Source organism: Rhagoletis zephyria, unplaced genomic scaffold (assembly GCF_001687245.7).
Source record: "Rhagoletis zephyria isolate East Lansing unplaced genomic scaffold, Rhagoletis_zephyria_1.1 Rzeph_scaffold_12296, whole genome shotgun sequence".
NCBI lineage: Eukaryota > Metazoa > Arthropoda > Insecta > Diptera > Tephritidae > Rhagoletis > Rhagoletis zephyria.
The window spans coordinates 1-16,162 of NW_016169370.1; the positions used below are offsets into that span (position 1 = coordinate 1).

The following is a 16,162-nucleotide window of genomic DNA, read 5'->3' on the forward strand; positions in this document are numbered from 1 at the left end:
TTCCTCGAGATCGCCTGTCTGAAGCTCAACATGTTTTCAATAGAAAAAAATTCGGTGGAGACCAGCCTGCATACAATTGTAAAGAGAGTAGTGAAAACGTTACAATCACTACATAAGCTCGGAGGAAAAACGAAACCAATAAGGCGAATCTAAAACTTGCTCTGCGACAGAGCTATCGCCGCTAAGTGGGGCAGTGTCTGCTGGCTGCCTAGGGTAACCAGAGGCACCCACAAGGGGGAAGCTTCGTGCTAGAGAAGCTGGAGCAGAAATACTGTAATGAACCTGACCGAACTCAATGTTACCTAGGCTTGGTAACTAACCGAACGGCTAAAAGTGGCCACGTCCTCAATCTTTGTGAGACAGACTGGAATTACGAGATCTCCAATGCAACTCCTCTAGCCTAAAGTAATATTTGGCTAGATGAAACCATAGCGGGATATACTATGTAGGTTGCGCAACTTAGACCTTTTCTTAGCACGATTAAGAAATGCTTCCTATGTCCCTGAAATGGCTTTTTTTGCATTCCTTCGAGGAATGATTGGATGGGACGAGATGGCTGCACGGTGGCAGCAATAAGTATTTTAACTCATGAATTGAAGATTTGATGGATGAGTTTACATAGCGGTGTTCTTCCATGAGCTCTGCATAACCAGTAAGTGCCACGTTTCAGACTTCTTCAGCGTGATTCAGGCAGAAGTGGCTACAATTAAAGAAGCAGTAGGCACATTTCTCAACTGTGTGACGACAATAAGGCAGATAAGCATCTAATCTGACAGCCAAATGGTAATCAGTGAGCTCACCGATAATTATAAAGAAATTTGCATCGGAAACTACATACATGGGTGAAGAGGTGGCGGGAAGGGTATCCATGGAATAGTATCACCGGACAGGCTGTGGATGAGAGCCTCACTGGCTATCTCTTGTTCACTCTCGGACAGAGAGACCAAGATAGCTGCCATTTCAGCGCAGGCTGGGCGAAAAGCTACACCTTGCGAAATTCCTCAGAACCCCAGGATGGATCCAAGGACAAAGGTGGTCCTTTCGCTTTCAAAGCCTCAGCCTTCATGTTGGATGGAAGTTCTTAAAGGCCATTTTCCGATCTTTACTGCCGTTTTAATCTGCAGGAGGATGAGGGTAGGTCACTTCAACCCTTTTTACTATATTAATCCAGCTTTTACGAGCTTAAGATTGAAGTATCTTGGCTCACACTTCATAACTAGCGTTGCGGATATCTCGGCAAGTAATATTAGCCTCCTCCATAACTTCGTATTTGGCGCGCGGCATTTCACCGACTGAGAAGTGCTTAACGTTAAAAATATTGCTGTAAATATCACAAAGAGCAGCCTCTATAATGCCCAAGTGTGCCACCAACTGGAGATGACCACCTAACCTATCCAACCTACGTGTATATACATACATACATTTGTCAATTGTACTTAGACTTCCTTTTAAATGTTGCACCCTTGACATTTTGTATGTCCTGCAAACTGCAAATGTCCCCCCTCGTAACCTTGATAAGCAGATTTTTACTAAAATAAAAAATTAAATAAAAATAAAAATAAAATAAAAAACAGAAAAATCTCTCTTAAGCTGCAGAGCTTTGCTGATGGTATGTATTTATTTTTACGCGTAAACAACTTTGCCTAGCACATAGCAAGCAACCTCATCCTTTCATCCTCTGTGTAGATTAACATATCCTCAGGTAAACTTATTGACATCACGAACCTTTGCAGTAAACATAGTACAGATGCTTGAATATGTAAGCACGTGTGCATAAGTATGTATACAAATATGCGGCAGCCTTTGACTTTGGGTTAAAATATGTATGTATGTATGTCGTCGTGCGATTTCCTAAATACCGGTACAAAGTCACAAAATCAACAACATAACAAACCCCCGCGGTTGTTTACACTTCTGAGCGCATTTAAGCATAAATTTACTTAACAGAGTTTACACACTTGCATGTAAATGTATGTATGTATGTAGGCGTAGGTACTAGGTGTGTGAGGTGTGTACGTTTGGCCGTACTACATACATACTCGAGTGTAGTGGGTAAAAAAAAGCACAAAGTACTTCCTACTCGCTACACTTCTTCCACTTAGTTCAACCAGCAGCAATTTTTAGGTGGTGTTTCGGCCCTTTACCCACTTGCGTATGCTTTCAGATATGTTAGTATGTATGTAAGTACATACATACATATGTACATAGTATGTCGCAATCAGTTGTATTAATCTTTGCTCTATTCGCTTTATGGCAATTTTCAGTGCACATGGAAAACCCGATTAAAACCTTTTAAATACCCATTTTATTTAATTTTATACGTGTGCCACTTGTTCCGCTGATTAAACCAGCACCCACGCCTACACACCTGATTTCGTCTGCTACCTTTGCTCACTTTGCACAATTCAACTCAGCGCGAGCATGTACATTCGGGTGGTCCAAAAAAGTAAAGTCAGAATTTTAAGTTTCTCAGCCGCTAGGATTGTTCTGTACCGAAAAAATATCCCCCTAATTTTTTTTAAGTCAAAAAGTATTTATAGGTCGCTAAACGCTCCAAGTTTTCCATGTATTTTATGTGGGGAAAACAGTTTTTATTATTTTCGATCGTAAAACTCCCGAATTGCTTATTTAACAATTCTTTAATACTAACTATTTTTTTACAAATCCCCCAAAACCCAAAAAAAAACAATGGGCCCTTAAAATATCTTCAGTATTAAATAATGGTAAAATAGAAAATTCGGTAGTATTATTCTCTCCTGCAAAGAAAACCAGTTTTCCGATCGAAAAATATTGCTTTTTAAGAATTCTATATCATTTCCAAAAAAATAAAAAATTTCCTATAAAAAATACATGGTATACTTTGAGCGCTTTAAGTGACCTGTAAATATTTTTTTATGTCGAAATAGGTAAACATGGGTATATTTTTTCCATATAGATCAATCCTAAAGGGAAAGAGCTTTACAATTCGCATTTAACTTTTTTCATGTGCATTTTGGACTACCCTAATGTACATACATACATGCATATGTATGTAAGTACATATGTATGTAGTGCGGCAAAGCCGTTTTGTCGTCATTTTTTCAGCCTATTCCACAACAACGAGCATGCTGTCGTTGGCCTTGAGCACCTGAATAGTAAGTATGTACATTAGACCGTATCACGACATATGGGCCGAAAAAATTTCAATTTGTTCCAAGCGATTTTGAATACTCACTATGAGAGTATTTCAGGAGTGCAAAATTTTTTTGCCCCGCCCCTCTCCAAAAACTTTATGACTTTTGGCTGGTTTTCACTGTTTCATATTTTGATGCCAAAATTATTCGACATATTTTGACACAACTCTATCTTCTTTATCCATATCTTCACCCATTATATTACAGACCAAAAACTGACAGATAGCCGATTTAGCAGCGGATATAACCGACCAACGACTTATCCTGATCGAAATCAATTGATATACAGCTTTTAATCCCATTTGATAGTTTGTCGAAAACTGCCATTGTATTTGAAATAGTGAAAACAAGCCATAAACACTTCTGCACTTTTCACTTCAGATAGTCTTACAGGGCAATTCTTACGTCTTTGGAAAGACAAAAGATTTTCGTAAAACAATTGTCAAACCTGGCAATATCTTGAAAGTTCTTTCCGCCTTTAACCAATAAGTTTTTGAAAATTTAATTAAATTAACTGCATACATATATGTATTTTTCTTTTTAAAAGAATAAAGAGTTATATATAAAAGAAAATTTAATTAAGAAAAGAAAAAGATAAAAATTAAGGAAAAATAAATAAAAAATATCTTTAGAAATTAAAAGAAATGTTTTCCTTCTTAAAACAATAAAATCTAAAAGTTAAATTGGAAAAAAAATAATAATAAATTGAAAAAAAGAAAATAGTTCTTCAAAATTAAACAAAATTGAAAGATAAATATTCTTTTTTTTTAACAAAGTCTAAAAATAAAAAGAGACAAAAAATAACGCCATAAAAGTTGAATGAAATAAAAATTATATTTTTCCTTTTAAAACAATAAAATCTAAAATTTAAAAGAAAATGAAATTAACAAAGGAAACACAAATTAAATTTAGGAAAAAAAAATAAATAATATAAGGTCCTAAAAATTTAATCCAACTAAAAAAATATATTTTTTTAACAATAAAATCTAAAAATTTAACTGAAAAAGGAAAGTCATTTAATTTAAAACAGAAAAAAAATTAAATAATTTCCTAAAAATGTAATTAGATTTAAAAAAATATTCGTTTTAAATGAAAATTTAAATTAAATTGAGAAAGAAGAAATATTAAATTAAAAAACATACATAAAAAAGGTTTCTAAAAATTAAATTAAATTAAAAAATGTATATTTTTCTTTAAAAAAAAAACCCTAAAAATTAATCAAAAAATCTGATGCAAAAAGAAGAAAATTTAGATGAAAATAAATAAATCCGCTGCACGAGGACTCGAACTCGGATCTCTCAAATGGCACGCCTGTACTTTGCCCACACAGCGAGCTGAATGAGAGACAAGTGCTTTCTCTCAAAATGGAGAAACGAATGGAGAATGAGAGCTTTTTTTCTAGGGCTTTTGTACAAGAATAACAAAAGTTACCTCCAAAGCAGAACGAAAGAAATTTCAGGGCCTGCTTAGGTTCAAAATCGATTCGGCAGAAAAAGTCCTGAAGCTTCACTTTAAGAAAGCGTCTTCGAGAGAAACTTGCACCAGTACACCTACTTAAGATCAACTCATTGAATGTCAATGGAGTGAGGTTTTGTATAAAGTTTTTAAAGAGGTGGACTGAGTTCTACACATTCGTTTTCGCTGAATCTCCAGATCTACCAGGAAAAGCCAAAGTAATATATAACTTGTGCATGAAATTTGGTTCCATTTTCTTAACGGGGGTAAGCTCGAGTTGTTCTCAAACGAGATTTTTCCCGTTATAAGCAATATCGAAGCAAAATCTTGTAATCGGAGTAGCAAAAATCGATTTCTTATGGTTAACTTAAAATTTGCGGCTCAACGGGTTCATGACTCAGGTTCTCAATCTTTACCGGGCAGCCTGATACTCCACCACATCGATTTTTCTTCTGGAAAGCCCTGAACTGAACTATCAAAGTATTTTACTACAAAAGATTATGACTCCAAAAACTCTGAACTACTTAGAAGAGAGTACATCACTTGCTTTCCAGGACCGCTAAAGAAGATGGTAAAACTGACAAAGACTTATCCCTCACAGGAGTCGTTCTTGGGCAAACAGTTCTAAATGAGATGAAATTTCTTCATCTAAATGCCTCCATAACTACCGATGCCTGTAATTCTCTCAGATTTTGGAGCAGTGAACGAAATTCGGAGAGCTTGACGTCCACAAGGAATTATCAGGAACAAGTAGCCGTCAAAAATAGCTAAGGAACTTGTGAAGATTATTTTAGGGTCTCGATGACCATTCCTCTGTTAGATACTATCAGTGAAGATCAAAAAAAGTTTTGAATTGTTTCCTCATTCATGCGTTGCATCCCAGTGGATAATTTAAGTAGGCTTTCTTCAGTAAAGCCATTATAAGAGGCCTACCTAAGAAGGGCTGAAAAAAGTGCGTCCTTGCATGCCTTCTAGAAGGGCTTATCCATTAACAATTTTGGCGAATGCATAAATTTATGCTATTTAGCATTACAAATGAATTGCAATAAACATTTTAAGTTGCAATAACGCAGAGTTTAAATAAACCTTAAGCAAATACTTTAAGAATACGTATATGATTTTTATAAATTAAAGCAACATTAAAAGAACCGCTCTAAAAGGCCTTCTGAAATGTATCTGGAAGGCCTTCCATGGGTAGTGAAAGAAGCCCTTCAATATGTGTCACTCCATACAGAAAAGAAAAGAGGAAAGAATGTAGAGTGGAAGGCCTCTTGACTCTCAGGAGGGCTTTTAACTCCTGAAATTATCTACTGCGTATCTTTAGGCGCTTAACTATGTACTTGTCGTTAAACAGCTTGTACNTGCATAAATTTATATTATTTAGCATTACAAATGAATTTCAATAATCATTTTAAGTTGCAATAACGCAGATTTGATATAAACCTTTATCAAATACTTCAAGAATGTAAGATTTTTATAAATTAAAGCATCTTTAAGATAACCCCTCTAAAAGGCCTTCTGAAATGTATCATATAAAAGCCCTTCTGGAAGGCCTTCCATGGGTAGTGAAAGAAGCCCTTCAATATGTGTCACTCCATACAGAAAAGAAAAGAGGAAAGAATGTAGAGTGGAAGGCCTCTTGACTCTCAGGAAGGCCTTTCGGAAGGGCTTTCAACTCCTAAAATTATCTACTGCGTATCTTTAGGCGCTTAACTATGTACTTGTCGTTAAAAAGCTCGTACACACAAAATGGACCACGGGTAGAATACTTTTCTCAAAAGCTCCCAAAGCTTTCTTATCTTAAGTTGTTGTTGTTGTTGTAGCGGCTACAATAACCCCGCCCAGATGGGTTGATATCTCAGTCGTTGTCGTCAAGTTCTACTAACGGCAGCCGTAGGAAGCGTGCAGCCTCTATCGGGTCGGTCCACAAGGACAAAGCCGTTAGGGTTGTTGGGTTTTCCGGGTTCTTATCTTAAGTCGACATCATCGGTGTTTCTGCGCCATATAAAGGGATCCTGATTTGTAGAGCGTAACTTTCGTTCGTCGATTGAGGGTTCTGCTTTTCAATTCCCTACGGAGCCCAAAGTACCATCTGTTGGCGTGTAGGCAACTATCCACAGACGAATGAATAGCCTATCCCACACCAGGTTAGCTTAAACCGACATCATTGACAGCTTGGCACAGCTACAAACAAGAAGAGTGTGTCTGCAGGAAGGAGTGTTATCTCCTCTGCGTCGAAGCTCAGTTGTAGACAAACGATTAATGATGTTCACCTATAATGCCATCCGCTGTCGAAGTTATGCGGATGACATAGTTATTATCGCTAGATGAAAGTTCGGGAGTACTCTCTGTGACGTAGTTCAAAGGGGAGTAAACTTAGCAAGAGGTTGGTGCGTAGGAATGGGGTCGCCACTGAAGTTAAGTAGTTAGGTTTAATCCTGAATTCCAAACTTCTGTGAAAGGCACATATTGGTGAGATTTCTTCCAACGCCAGGAGGACACTAATGGTCTGCAAACTACTGACTGGCAAGGCTTTGCGCTGCAGTGGATTTCCAAAATATGTACACCGATAATTCAATCTCCTGTTATGTATTTAGCAGAGTAAATTTTGCGTAACAGCTGGTACCAGCTCTTCGCAACTCAGTCGGTATGTTGTCTCTCTATTTTTGTTACGCAAAGTATGTCCCGTTTCCCTTTTCAACTCCCCGTGTCGCTGCCACATAGCTTGCGTTGCGACCGATTGCAACGTGGCCTTGAAAGCGGCATCTTTCGGACTCGTTGAAATACGACTTCCCCTTGGACTGGGCCAAAATCGTTTAAGACGGTTATAGCGCCAAACAAGATGCTTAGACTAATTTTAAATTTTAGTTACACAATTTAAACGAATATTTGGATTAAAATCGTTTTGTTTGAATTTTTTTTTTTTTTGTTTATTTATGAAAGTATGTTTGTACATGATTATATATATTTTCATTATATTACTCATCATCTTACTATAGTCACAAATCTTAATTAAGTCAAATTCTCCCGATTCATCGATTTATCCACATCTAAACAGCTGTCATCTGTAGACTTATTTGCACTCGCTGAACTCGAGTTCAGCTGTGTAGTATTAGCTGTTGTATTGAGTTTCGATTTATTGCGACTCTCGTCATCTGAATCCTCATCGTCGGGATCCAGTTTAAGCATGAGTTTTTTAAAGTCTAAATATTTTATAACCAGATCCATTCTTTCGTCGTCATTTAAATTGATTTTACTATTTGCAACATCGGAAGCCAACATCGTTTCCTGTTGTTTCTTAATAATATCTATTGTTGTTTTGGGGTTAAAATCTTGAACGGTTTTACGAACTACTGCCTTCTCGTACAACTTCGGTTCCGACGGTGAGTACCTTGATATTTTACTATCTGTTAGACTATACATATGTTTTAGATGATCCTTTAGAATTAATAGCAGCATACACGCTTGTGAAGACATTATACACTTTTGCATTTCAAATGCATTTTCTGGCAGACGCTTGAATAACACTTCAGGATCATCTTCATCATCATCGTCCTCTAGAACATCCCCCACATTAACGCTAGGTTTAAGATTTTCTTTGAAAGTCGTGAGCAAATTAGTACCAACAATTGAAATGAGTAAATCGACCTGATGTATCAAATAGAGTGGCTCATCTTGCACCGCATACGGGAAGTAAGCCAAATTATCTGCTACATATAACATTTGCTGCAGCGAAGTTTTTTGATCATCAAATTGCTTTACGATCGTTTGAACGAGCGCGCGTCGCTGCGTCTTAACCGCACGCAAAAGTGTGTATAAGAAATCATTCAGCGCCGTTGGCATTGTATCCAAGTTTCTTTTAACATAGCCACGTATAACTTTGCTGCCCTTGCCTTTGACATTCTGCTGCAAAATGCGCTGTAATCTAAAGCTGAACTGTAGTCCCAACTGCGCTTTCATATTCACAAACCCATTGTACATCTTGTCGATGTCTTTCAACAAAGCATCTGCTCTGTGCGCCGATTCGAGTTTCGAATCTGTACTTAAGCATATAAGATATGGCACAGTCTTAACAGGATGTACAAGGCCTTGCCGGAGCACGATCTGTATAACTTTAACAGCCCACAGTCGCACATTATCATCACTGTTTAGGAAACATTCGAAGATTTCTTGTAGATATAGTTGTATGATACGACTTGACATGCCCGATGACACGTCGTTCATTTCTTTAAGATCCTCGGTTTTCGACTGTTTGTCCCAATCCTTCTCCTTGTTGTACATATGCATTTCCGACTCAGTCAGATAGATCCAAATGTTGCGCAAACATATAATTTTAATGCCAGCATCACTCGTTTCTGAAAGCAACAAGTCGCAGTAGTAGCGCTTCAACTTAGTATTCGTTAGATAGTCATCGTTCATCACACAAAATGAGCCCAAGGCAATCAACGCTTCCTTGCGTATATCGTAATTTTGATATTGTGCAAAGAACATCAGGCAATCAAACACATCGTTGCATATTGTTGGTGACAAAGAGTTGGACTCGCCTATGACCTCTTTCGATTTGAAATCGAAATAACGCATTAGTATGCCAATAGTGAAGAGGCTACGGCGAATAGCTGCACTTAAATTATTAATCTGTCTGTTTTGCAATATTTGATTTCTAGTTTGATCTAAAATGCGATAAAACTTTTGAAAGCAATCTCTTATCAACGCATAGTTCTTCGTTATTTTGTTGACAATTGCACCCAAGCAAGAGACACAGCTCTTTACTACAGCTTGATTAAGTGAAACAACCAGTAACATCAAATGCTCTTCCAGCGAAGCCAAAAACGACTCACTAGCGTTATTAACCAGTGGAACAACCTAAAAAAGTAAACTCAATTTTAGATTTTATCAAGTCNCAGCGAAGCCAAAAACGACTCACTAGCGTTATTAACCAGTGGAACAACCTGATAAAAAAAAACTCAATTTTAGATTTTATCAAGTATTATAATATTAGAATTGTAGACTATTACCTTTTCCAGTATATCTGCCACAGCGCAAATAAATTTTGGTGCTGTAGTCGGGTGACACTTGATGTTCAAATAAGGCTCTATAGTGATTGCGTGTTGCACCAGCAGTTGCGGACGTACCTTCGCCAATAAATGCAGAGTGGTTATGCAGCCCAACATACGCGTATTGTCGGTGTCCTCTAGCTCGATCAAACGCCCCACCAGACCGTCTGCCAACTGCTGACACGACAACAAAATGTCAGCCGGCGGCTCTGTTTTCTTCTGCAAATTGTCTTTCATACTATCATCGCCCTTCGCATTACTTTCTTTGGGCTGAAATATGCTATTTAACAGCCCTTCCAACCAAGCTGTGCCTGTGTCGTGTGCTATATTAACCACGTCTATAATCTGATTTATCTTCAAATGTATGCCATCTTTGTCATTTTTATGCAACGGCGTAAACCACATTTTCATGAAAACCTCCGTCACTAGCTTTTGTATGCCTTCCTCATCGTTGACGCGTCTTATCATTTTCACACATATTTCCGGAATTTTCTGAAACGTCGGATACTCTATGCATATATCGCGAAGAATTTTTATTACACGCTTGCGCACCGACACACCAGTGTCCAAAATTCTAGTCGATAACATATCATAATACTGGTCTATTAGCTCTTCGTTGCTCAGCACGAATTTGCCAACCAAATCGACGGCCGCCTCACGCACAGATATCGCTGCATCCAAGAACTTTTGGTTAACGCCCATTTGCATGTCCTTGCGTCTGAGTACCATGGGATCAACTTCGACAATGTTAGCTAAGCATTTCATCGCACGCGTTCTTATAGCAATCGACGGCTCATTTACAACCAATATGATCTTTTTGAGGTAGCCATCAAATGACTTACTAAATGGTCTTTTGCTAGCCAAATATTGTGCTATTAAATGTGCATTATTATAATCGATATATGTTTTAATATGTTGTGCATGATTGGAATCACCCAGTGTTGAATATGGATTTATATTATTCACTAAGCATTGCTTGCGTTTATCAAGCAAATTGAATCGTTCCATATTCAGCTCCTGATTGCCCATAGTACAATCACCGCCAACACGGCTATCAACATTAACAAAGTTAATATCATCACCGCTGTCATCATCTGAATCACTGCCGGAGAGATCGGCATTTGTACGCCTTTTACGTGAGCTCTTCTTTCGTGATGTATCGCGCTTTGCGCCCTCATTGATATTACGACGCTGATAAATTATATCACGATACCACTGGGTCAAATAGAAATGTCGAGCATAATCCCAAATGGGATTGTCCACGTGTGCATTGGCGGCTAGGAAATCTAAGAGGATCTTTTGCAGAAACTCCACCCGTTCGTCCTCTTTTAGTTCGACTTTGTTGTTGCTAGATGGTAAATCTCCCTCTTTCTCTTGCTCCACTTTAATATATCTGATCATTGAGTCAATGACATTCACTTTGTAGCGAGAGTCTACGGCATCCTTACGCAAACGCGCAGCCACAATGCCCAAATAATCCAAGGAAACCAAGCGTATACTTTGTTCTATAGATTTATCGGATACATAACGTACAAGCATGGTTCCCAAAAGTGAAAGCAATAATTCGGATGATGGCCATTCGGGTTTGTTTACGGTTGCCAGAAGATCGTAGATAAAATTTTCAAATATTGGACGGAAATCAGTTTCATTGGAGCGAGATTTGCACTTATTTAGAAATGTTGTTAGAAAATTGCCACCTATGCTTATAGCGACATCGTATTTTTTCAAAACAATCACATCGATATTTTGACGATCGGTTTGTGTTGAGAAACTAGATGCCTGACTCGCCAGTTCACCATACTGTGGTAATGATTTTCTTTTGTTATGCGAATTACTATTCATAACATCGGGTAAAATAGTAACGCACTGAATTAGTTGGAGCACTAATGCGGTGACCATTTGAATGTTGCCGCTATTGTTGATTAATTTGAAAGGTCGGAGGTTTTTCTTCGAAGACGGCAAACGATCAATGGAGGTCAATATATCACCTAGTATACTGCTGCGAATTTTGACATATTCCTCCTTTCGAAATAGGGTTGTGACTAATTCCAGGCACACAAATTGCAAGGTTTCGATGTTATCAACAAAGAACGGTTCGATCGATAAGGTGGAAAGTGGCAAAATGATGGTATCCACAAATATATATCTATCGAAGAGTGTAACGAAGACCTTCATTAGCTCGGTGGCTTTTGAGTACAGCAACTGCAAGCTGCGATTATAATTTTGATAAATTTTCGATTTCTTACGATTATCCGCCTTTTTCATACTTTTTACTGTATATACGGGATCATATGATGGAAAGATTGTTTCACGAAATTGAAAATGCATAAATTTTATAATGAGCGCAATGTTATCCTCTTGCAAAAATTTTATATCTTTCGAAGTACAATAAATGTTGCAAATAAGGAGGCAAGCTTCGATTCCATTTAAAATCTTTTCCATTATTTCGTCGTCCATAATATCGTCTTCATCGTCTGGGCTTGCCGAATAATTCTTGGCCAAATAGACATTTCGCATAGCGTAATTGACCAGTTGAGCCAACTTAGTTTTCGGTATAACATCTAATACATACTTTGCTTTTAACTTGGCGATATCGTTGCTCATTATATTAAGCATTCTAGATGATATACATTCGATATTCTCGTCTACATCATCCGTATCGAAATTCGGAACTTCTGTGTCGTCCAGCGTTTCAATGATTTGCTCCAAATTTCGCATGAATTGTTGATAGGTTTGTGATCGCAATATTTCGTCCTTCGTACATTTCGCAGATGGTGTAGAAACGATGCGCTCAACACAACGTAATTTCGGCTGAGAGTGTATTTGCTCGGGTGGAACTTCGTCAACTGAAGGCGCTAGCTTCCTTTTCATTGCGAGTGGTTTTTCGTTCGTTTTCATTAAAGTAAACGCATCGTCGTTTTCAGCTGCTTTCGTAGTTAACTTTTGAAATTTCTGATCTGTTGAAGGTGGGGCTTGGGCATCTCCCGACGCCGACGTTGGCGTTGGTGCTGGTGGCTCCACTTTATTTGGAGTTACCAAACCAAATTTTCTTGCAGACTCTGGTGATTTCTTTACAAATTGTTTTATGCTTTGTTGCATGAGAGATGCATCCTTTTCTTTAAGTCGATTTATACATACCCGAACATTGGATTTCTCGCTGGGTTTACTGCTCACACAGGTATTAGGCTTGGGATCGGGCATTATGAATTCATTCTTAATAGGTACCAAAATCGGGTCGCTACTTTGTTTTTCTTCACCTGCCACAGGAGCAGCTAATGTTTGGACTGCTGGTGCTTGGAAAGCTGGTGCTTGGAAAGCTGGTGTTTGGACAGCTGGTGCTTGGACAGCTGGTGCTTGGAGAGCTGGTGCTTGGACAGCTGGTGCTTGGACAGCTGGGGTTTGGACAGCTGGCGCTTGGAGAGGTCGAGCTTGAACAGCGGGTGCTTTGACAGAGGTTGCTGTGACAGCTGGTGCTTGGACACGTCGAGCTTGAGCAGCTGGTGCTTGGATAGCTGGAGATTGGACAGGATGTGCTTGAGCAACTGGTGCTTGGGCAGTTGTTGCTTTGACAGCTGGTGCTTGGAGAGCCATTGCTTGGGCGACTGTTCCTTGGGCAGCTATTGCTCGGGCAGCTGCTCCTTGGGAGGCTGATGTTTGGACAACTGTTGCTTGGGCAGCTATTCCCCGGGCAGCTATTCCTCGGGCAGTTGTTCCTTGGGCAGCTGTTGCTTGGACAACTGGTGCTTGAACAGCCATTCCTTGGGCAGCTATTGCTCGGGCAGCTGTTGCTTGGGCAACCGTTGCTTGGATAACTGTTGCTTGGACAGCTGGAGCTTGCACGGTTGGTGCTTGGACAGTGACATTCTGTTGGGTATAACCATTATTAGCTTGGTATTGGACATTGCCAATCGGCATTGCTGTGGAAGGGTTGTCTGGCATTAGTGCAGAATTTGGATTTTGATAGTTCTGGGTGTGAATTACAGTTGGTTGCAATGTGTTCGGAATCGCTGGATTAGCTTTTTGTTCGATTTGACTTGGTTTTGTTTCACACGATGTCGAATTCAACGGTGTCGAAAAAGTACTGGTGTTCTGGAAACACGCTACATTTTCGAAGCCAGCTTTCTGCTGTTCCCCAGGAAGTGTTTGCTTTCGGTCCGTTATTGGATGTTGGACCTTATGATTGATAGGAGTTTGGACATCGAAATTGTTATTTTGCATGGAAGTCATTTCCATTGTTGGAAAACTCCCACTTGATGGATTGTTGGTTATAGTCGCGTTATTTACATTCAATGGCATTTGCTGTTGCAGACGTTGCAGATCCTCAGATTGCAACGTTGCGTTGCTGCCTCTTTGCCCATGTACTACATTGTACCACTGTTGCTGCTGTTGCTGATGCGTTTGTTGTCTATTATTTTTCTGTTGATTTATTTTACCATTATTGGTATTAAACACAGTGGGACTGTAGCTGTAAATGCCTTGAAGCAACTCTGGGTAAGTATTTATATTGGTACCGAATTGTTCAATGGCATACTGGGGCTTAAGTTCTATTATTTCAGAGTTCGTTTGTTCGATAGCATGAACCAATTGCTTCACGAGGTTATCGTCCCGCACGGACAACAAATTATTGGATTCCTTAGCCACTAGTGTATGGAATAGCAAAGATTTATTTAACGACGTGACACTTGCCAGTGTGTCTGGTACTGGAAGTTCACTTAGTAAGTCCGACAAACTTGTCAAACAAGCCAAAGTGGTTACTGGAACACTGGGAATATCGGGGTCGGTCATATTCATTGATATTTTTTCAAACAGTTCTTAGAGCACAGAATACAGCATATAATATTTGACTGATGAACCCTATTCTATCGCTAATTCAGACGAAGCTTCCTTCCAATAGATTTAGATACCACACAATTGTGTACATTCGTTGGCGCAGCTGTGCGTAGTCAAAAACTAAGTTGTCTCGCAAAGCAGCAATATTGCGCAATAGTTTAGCGGCAGTTTATATATGAACATAACTTGAAATGATTAACGGAAGAACCTAAAATATTGGAAAATTTAGAAATTTCTCACAAAATATCGGATTTTTACCTCTTTTGCTGACACAAAATAGCTGACACAAGAAAACTGGAAATAGAATGACATTTGAAGCCGCATTGCCAACTTACTATTGGCATCCTTTGAGTTGCCAAACGTACTTCCAACGAGAAAAGTACAGGGAGATTTCAAGTTAAAGTCAAAAATAAAATTAATCGAGTTGGTAATTATTCTTAACGAAATAATAAAAAATATTCAATGCTTTATTCTTAATCAATTTTAACAAAAAAGTTTTCTTCATAATGAAAAATATCGTATGTACTTAATACGGCGAAAATATTAAAGTGAAGGATCCGATTGGTAGTGCTCGTTGCTTTTATCAATATCCTCTAAATTTAAATCAAAGTGAATTCCTGAATCACTTCTAAAAGTTTTGGGGGACGAGGTAGTCGGATGTTTTGATCGCTTAGCCCCAAAAACAACAACTTCATTTTCCACTACCTTACGTTTTTCGGTATTTCCATTGTTGTAGCTACTATTTAAGCATTTAGGTCTAAAACACTCATCTATTTTATTATTCTTCCGTGGTGGACTCCAATTTAGTTCGTGATGTACTATAGCTTCCACAACTAATTTCTTCGCAGTTATTTCTGGGCTGCTAAATGGTGATGTATCGGAGTTTGGAAAACTATGCATTGGAGTATTGTGGCTAAAGGCAACAACAAAATACATACATGAATAGTTTATTTGGACGTTACGTATTGAAATAAATCGTACCAGTGCGTTACCGACTTAACTATATTGTCGTTATGCTCTTCATTTGCCTGCATAATTATTGTAGATGAATGAGCATCGCAATGCATTTGGACATATTCCAATTCGCTTTCCTGGGATATGAATTTGTTTCATTTTTTTTTTACTATTATTGTATTTAATATGTTAGCGTGGTACCTTCCGAGCATGCTCAAGATCGCTTTCAAAGAAAGCCGTCTCACATTCCAGCTGCGATTCCTCCAATGCTTGCATCACTTGCTGCATTTCTTCGAATTTCATTCCTTCTTCATAGAGCCCTAAACCTTTTATCATGTCGACGTGAAAATATAAAACTGGCAGGGACTGTATGAGTGCTATTATATTCAACTCACTAATTAAAGATGTTTTGTACTCCTTGAGCTTTGTACTTCTTAACTCCATTTTTGAAAATTTACTAAAAGTATGTATTATTTTTATGTTAAATGCTAAAATAAAAACGTGTTTACTTGACCCTCTTATCTTTATTGTTTTTTTAAATAACTGTATATTTTAGCAACATGTTGAAAGAATAGGGTGTTACATATGCCAAAAAATTATTCTGATGTAAAAAAATTTGCGAAAGCTATTTTAAATTGTTTGCATAATTTTAAATTGAATGATTTTTTTTTTTTTATATTGCAACTCGATTCTAGG

The 16,162-nt window shown here is 38.2% G+C and overlaps 2 protein-coding genes across 6 annotated transcripts; both read right to left on the minus strand.

Moving 5' to 3' along the window:
• Positions 1-7,555: 7,555 nt before the first annotated feature.
• Nipped-B (Nipped-B cohesin loading factor) lies at positions 7,556-14,863 on the minus strand. Of its 5 annotated transcripts, none has more exons than XM_017633825.1 (5): positions 14,771-14,863; positions 13,372-14,720; positions 13,058-13,326; positions 9,644-12,967; positions 7,556-9,491 (listed from the first exon to the last, which is right to left on the minus strand). In XM_017633825.1, the coding sequence occupies exons 2-5, from the start codon at positions 14,471-14,473 to the stop codon at positions 7,641-7,643; spliced, it is 6,546 nt and encodes a 2,181-aa protein (XP_017489314.1). In that variant the 5' UTR covers positions 14,474-14,720; positions 14,771-14,863; the 3' UTR covers positions 7,556-7,640. The 5 variants fall into 5 exon arrangements, with proteins under 5 accessions (XP_017489314.1, XP_017489316.1, XP_017489315.1 ...); XM_017633827.1 differs by having other exon boundaries at positions 13,058-13,152; positions 13,243-14,720; XM_017633826.1 differs by having other exon boundaries at positions 9,644-12,751; positions 12,821-12,967; positions 13,058-14,720.
• A 190-nt stretch (positions 14,864-15,053) lies between these two features.
• Positions 15,054-15,910, minus strand: LOC108377558 (uncharacterized). Its single transcript, XM_017633829.1, has 4 exons — positions 15,862-15,910; positions 15,668-15,792; positions 15,494-15,603; positions 15,054-15,425 (listed from the first exon to the last, which is right to left on the minus strand). The coding sequence occupies exons 1-4, from the start codon at positions 15,908-15,910 to the stop codon at positions 15,056-15,058; spliced, it is 654 nt and encodes a 217-aa protein (XP_017489318.1). The 3' UTR covers positions 15,054-15,055.
• Between the last annotated feature and the right edge of the window lie 252 nt (positions 15,911-16,162).

What these genes read in the sequence shown, in the direction of transcription:
- LOC108377558 (XM_017633829.1), bottom strand. Translation starts at nt 15,910, where the DNA reads ATGGAGTTAAGAAGTACAAAGCTCAAGGAGTACAAAACATCTTTAATT. An exon ending in GTACAAAACATCTTTAATTA is followed by an intron (nt 15,793 to 15,861) that starts GTGAGTTGAATA and finishes ACATGATAAAAG; the next exon opens with GTTTAGGGCTCTATGAAGAA. An exon ending in GTTAAGTCGGTAACGCACTG is followed by an intron (nt 15,426 to 15,493) that starts GTACGATTTATT and finishes TGTTGCCTTTAG; the next exon opens with CCACAATACTCCAATGCATA.
- Nipped-B (XM_017633824.1), bottom strand. Translation starts at nt 14,473, where the DNA reads ATGAATATGACCGACCCCGATATTCCCAGTGTTCCAGTAACCACTTTG. An exon ending in ACCTCTCCAAGCGCCAGCTG is followed by an intron (nt 12,997 to 13,086) that starts TCCAAACCCCAG and finishes AAACACCAGCTT; the next exon opens with TCCAAGCACCAGCTTTCCAA. An exon ending in TGGCAGATATACTGGAAAAG is followed by an intron (nt 9,492 to 9,643) that starts GTAATAGTCTAC and finishes TTACTTTTTTAG; the next exon opens with GTTGTTCCACTGGTTAATAA.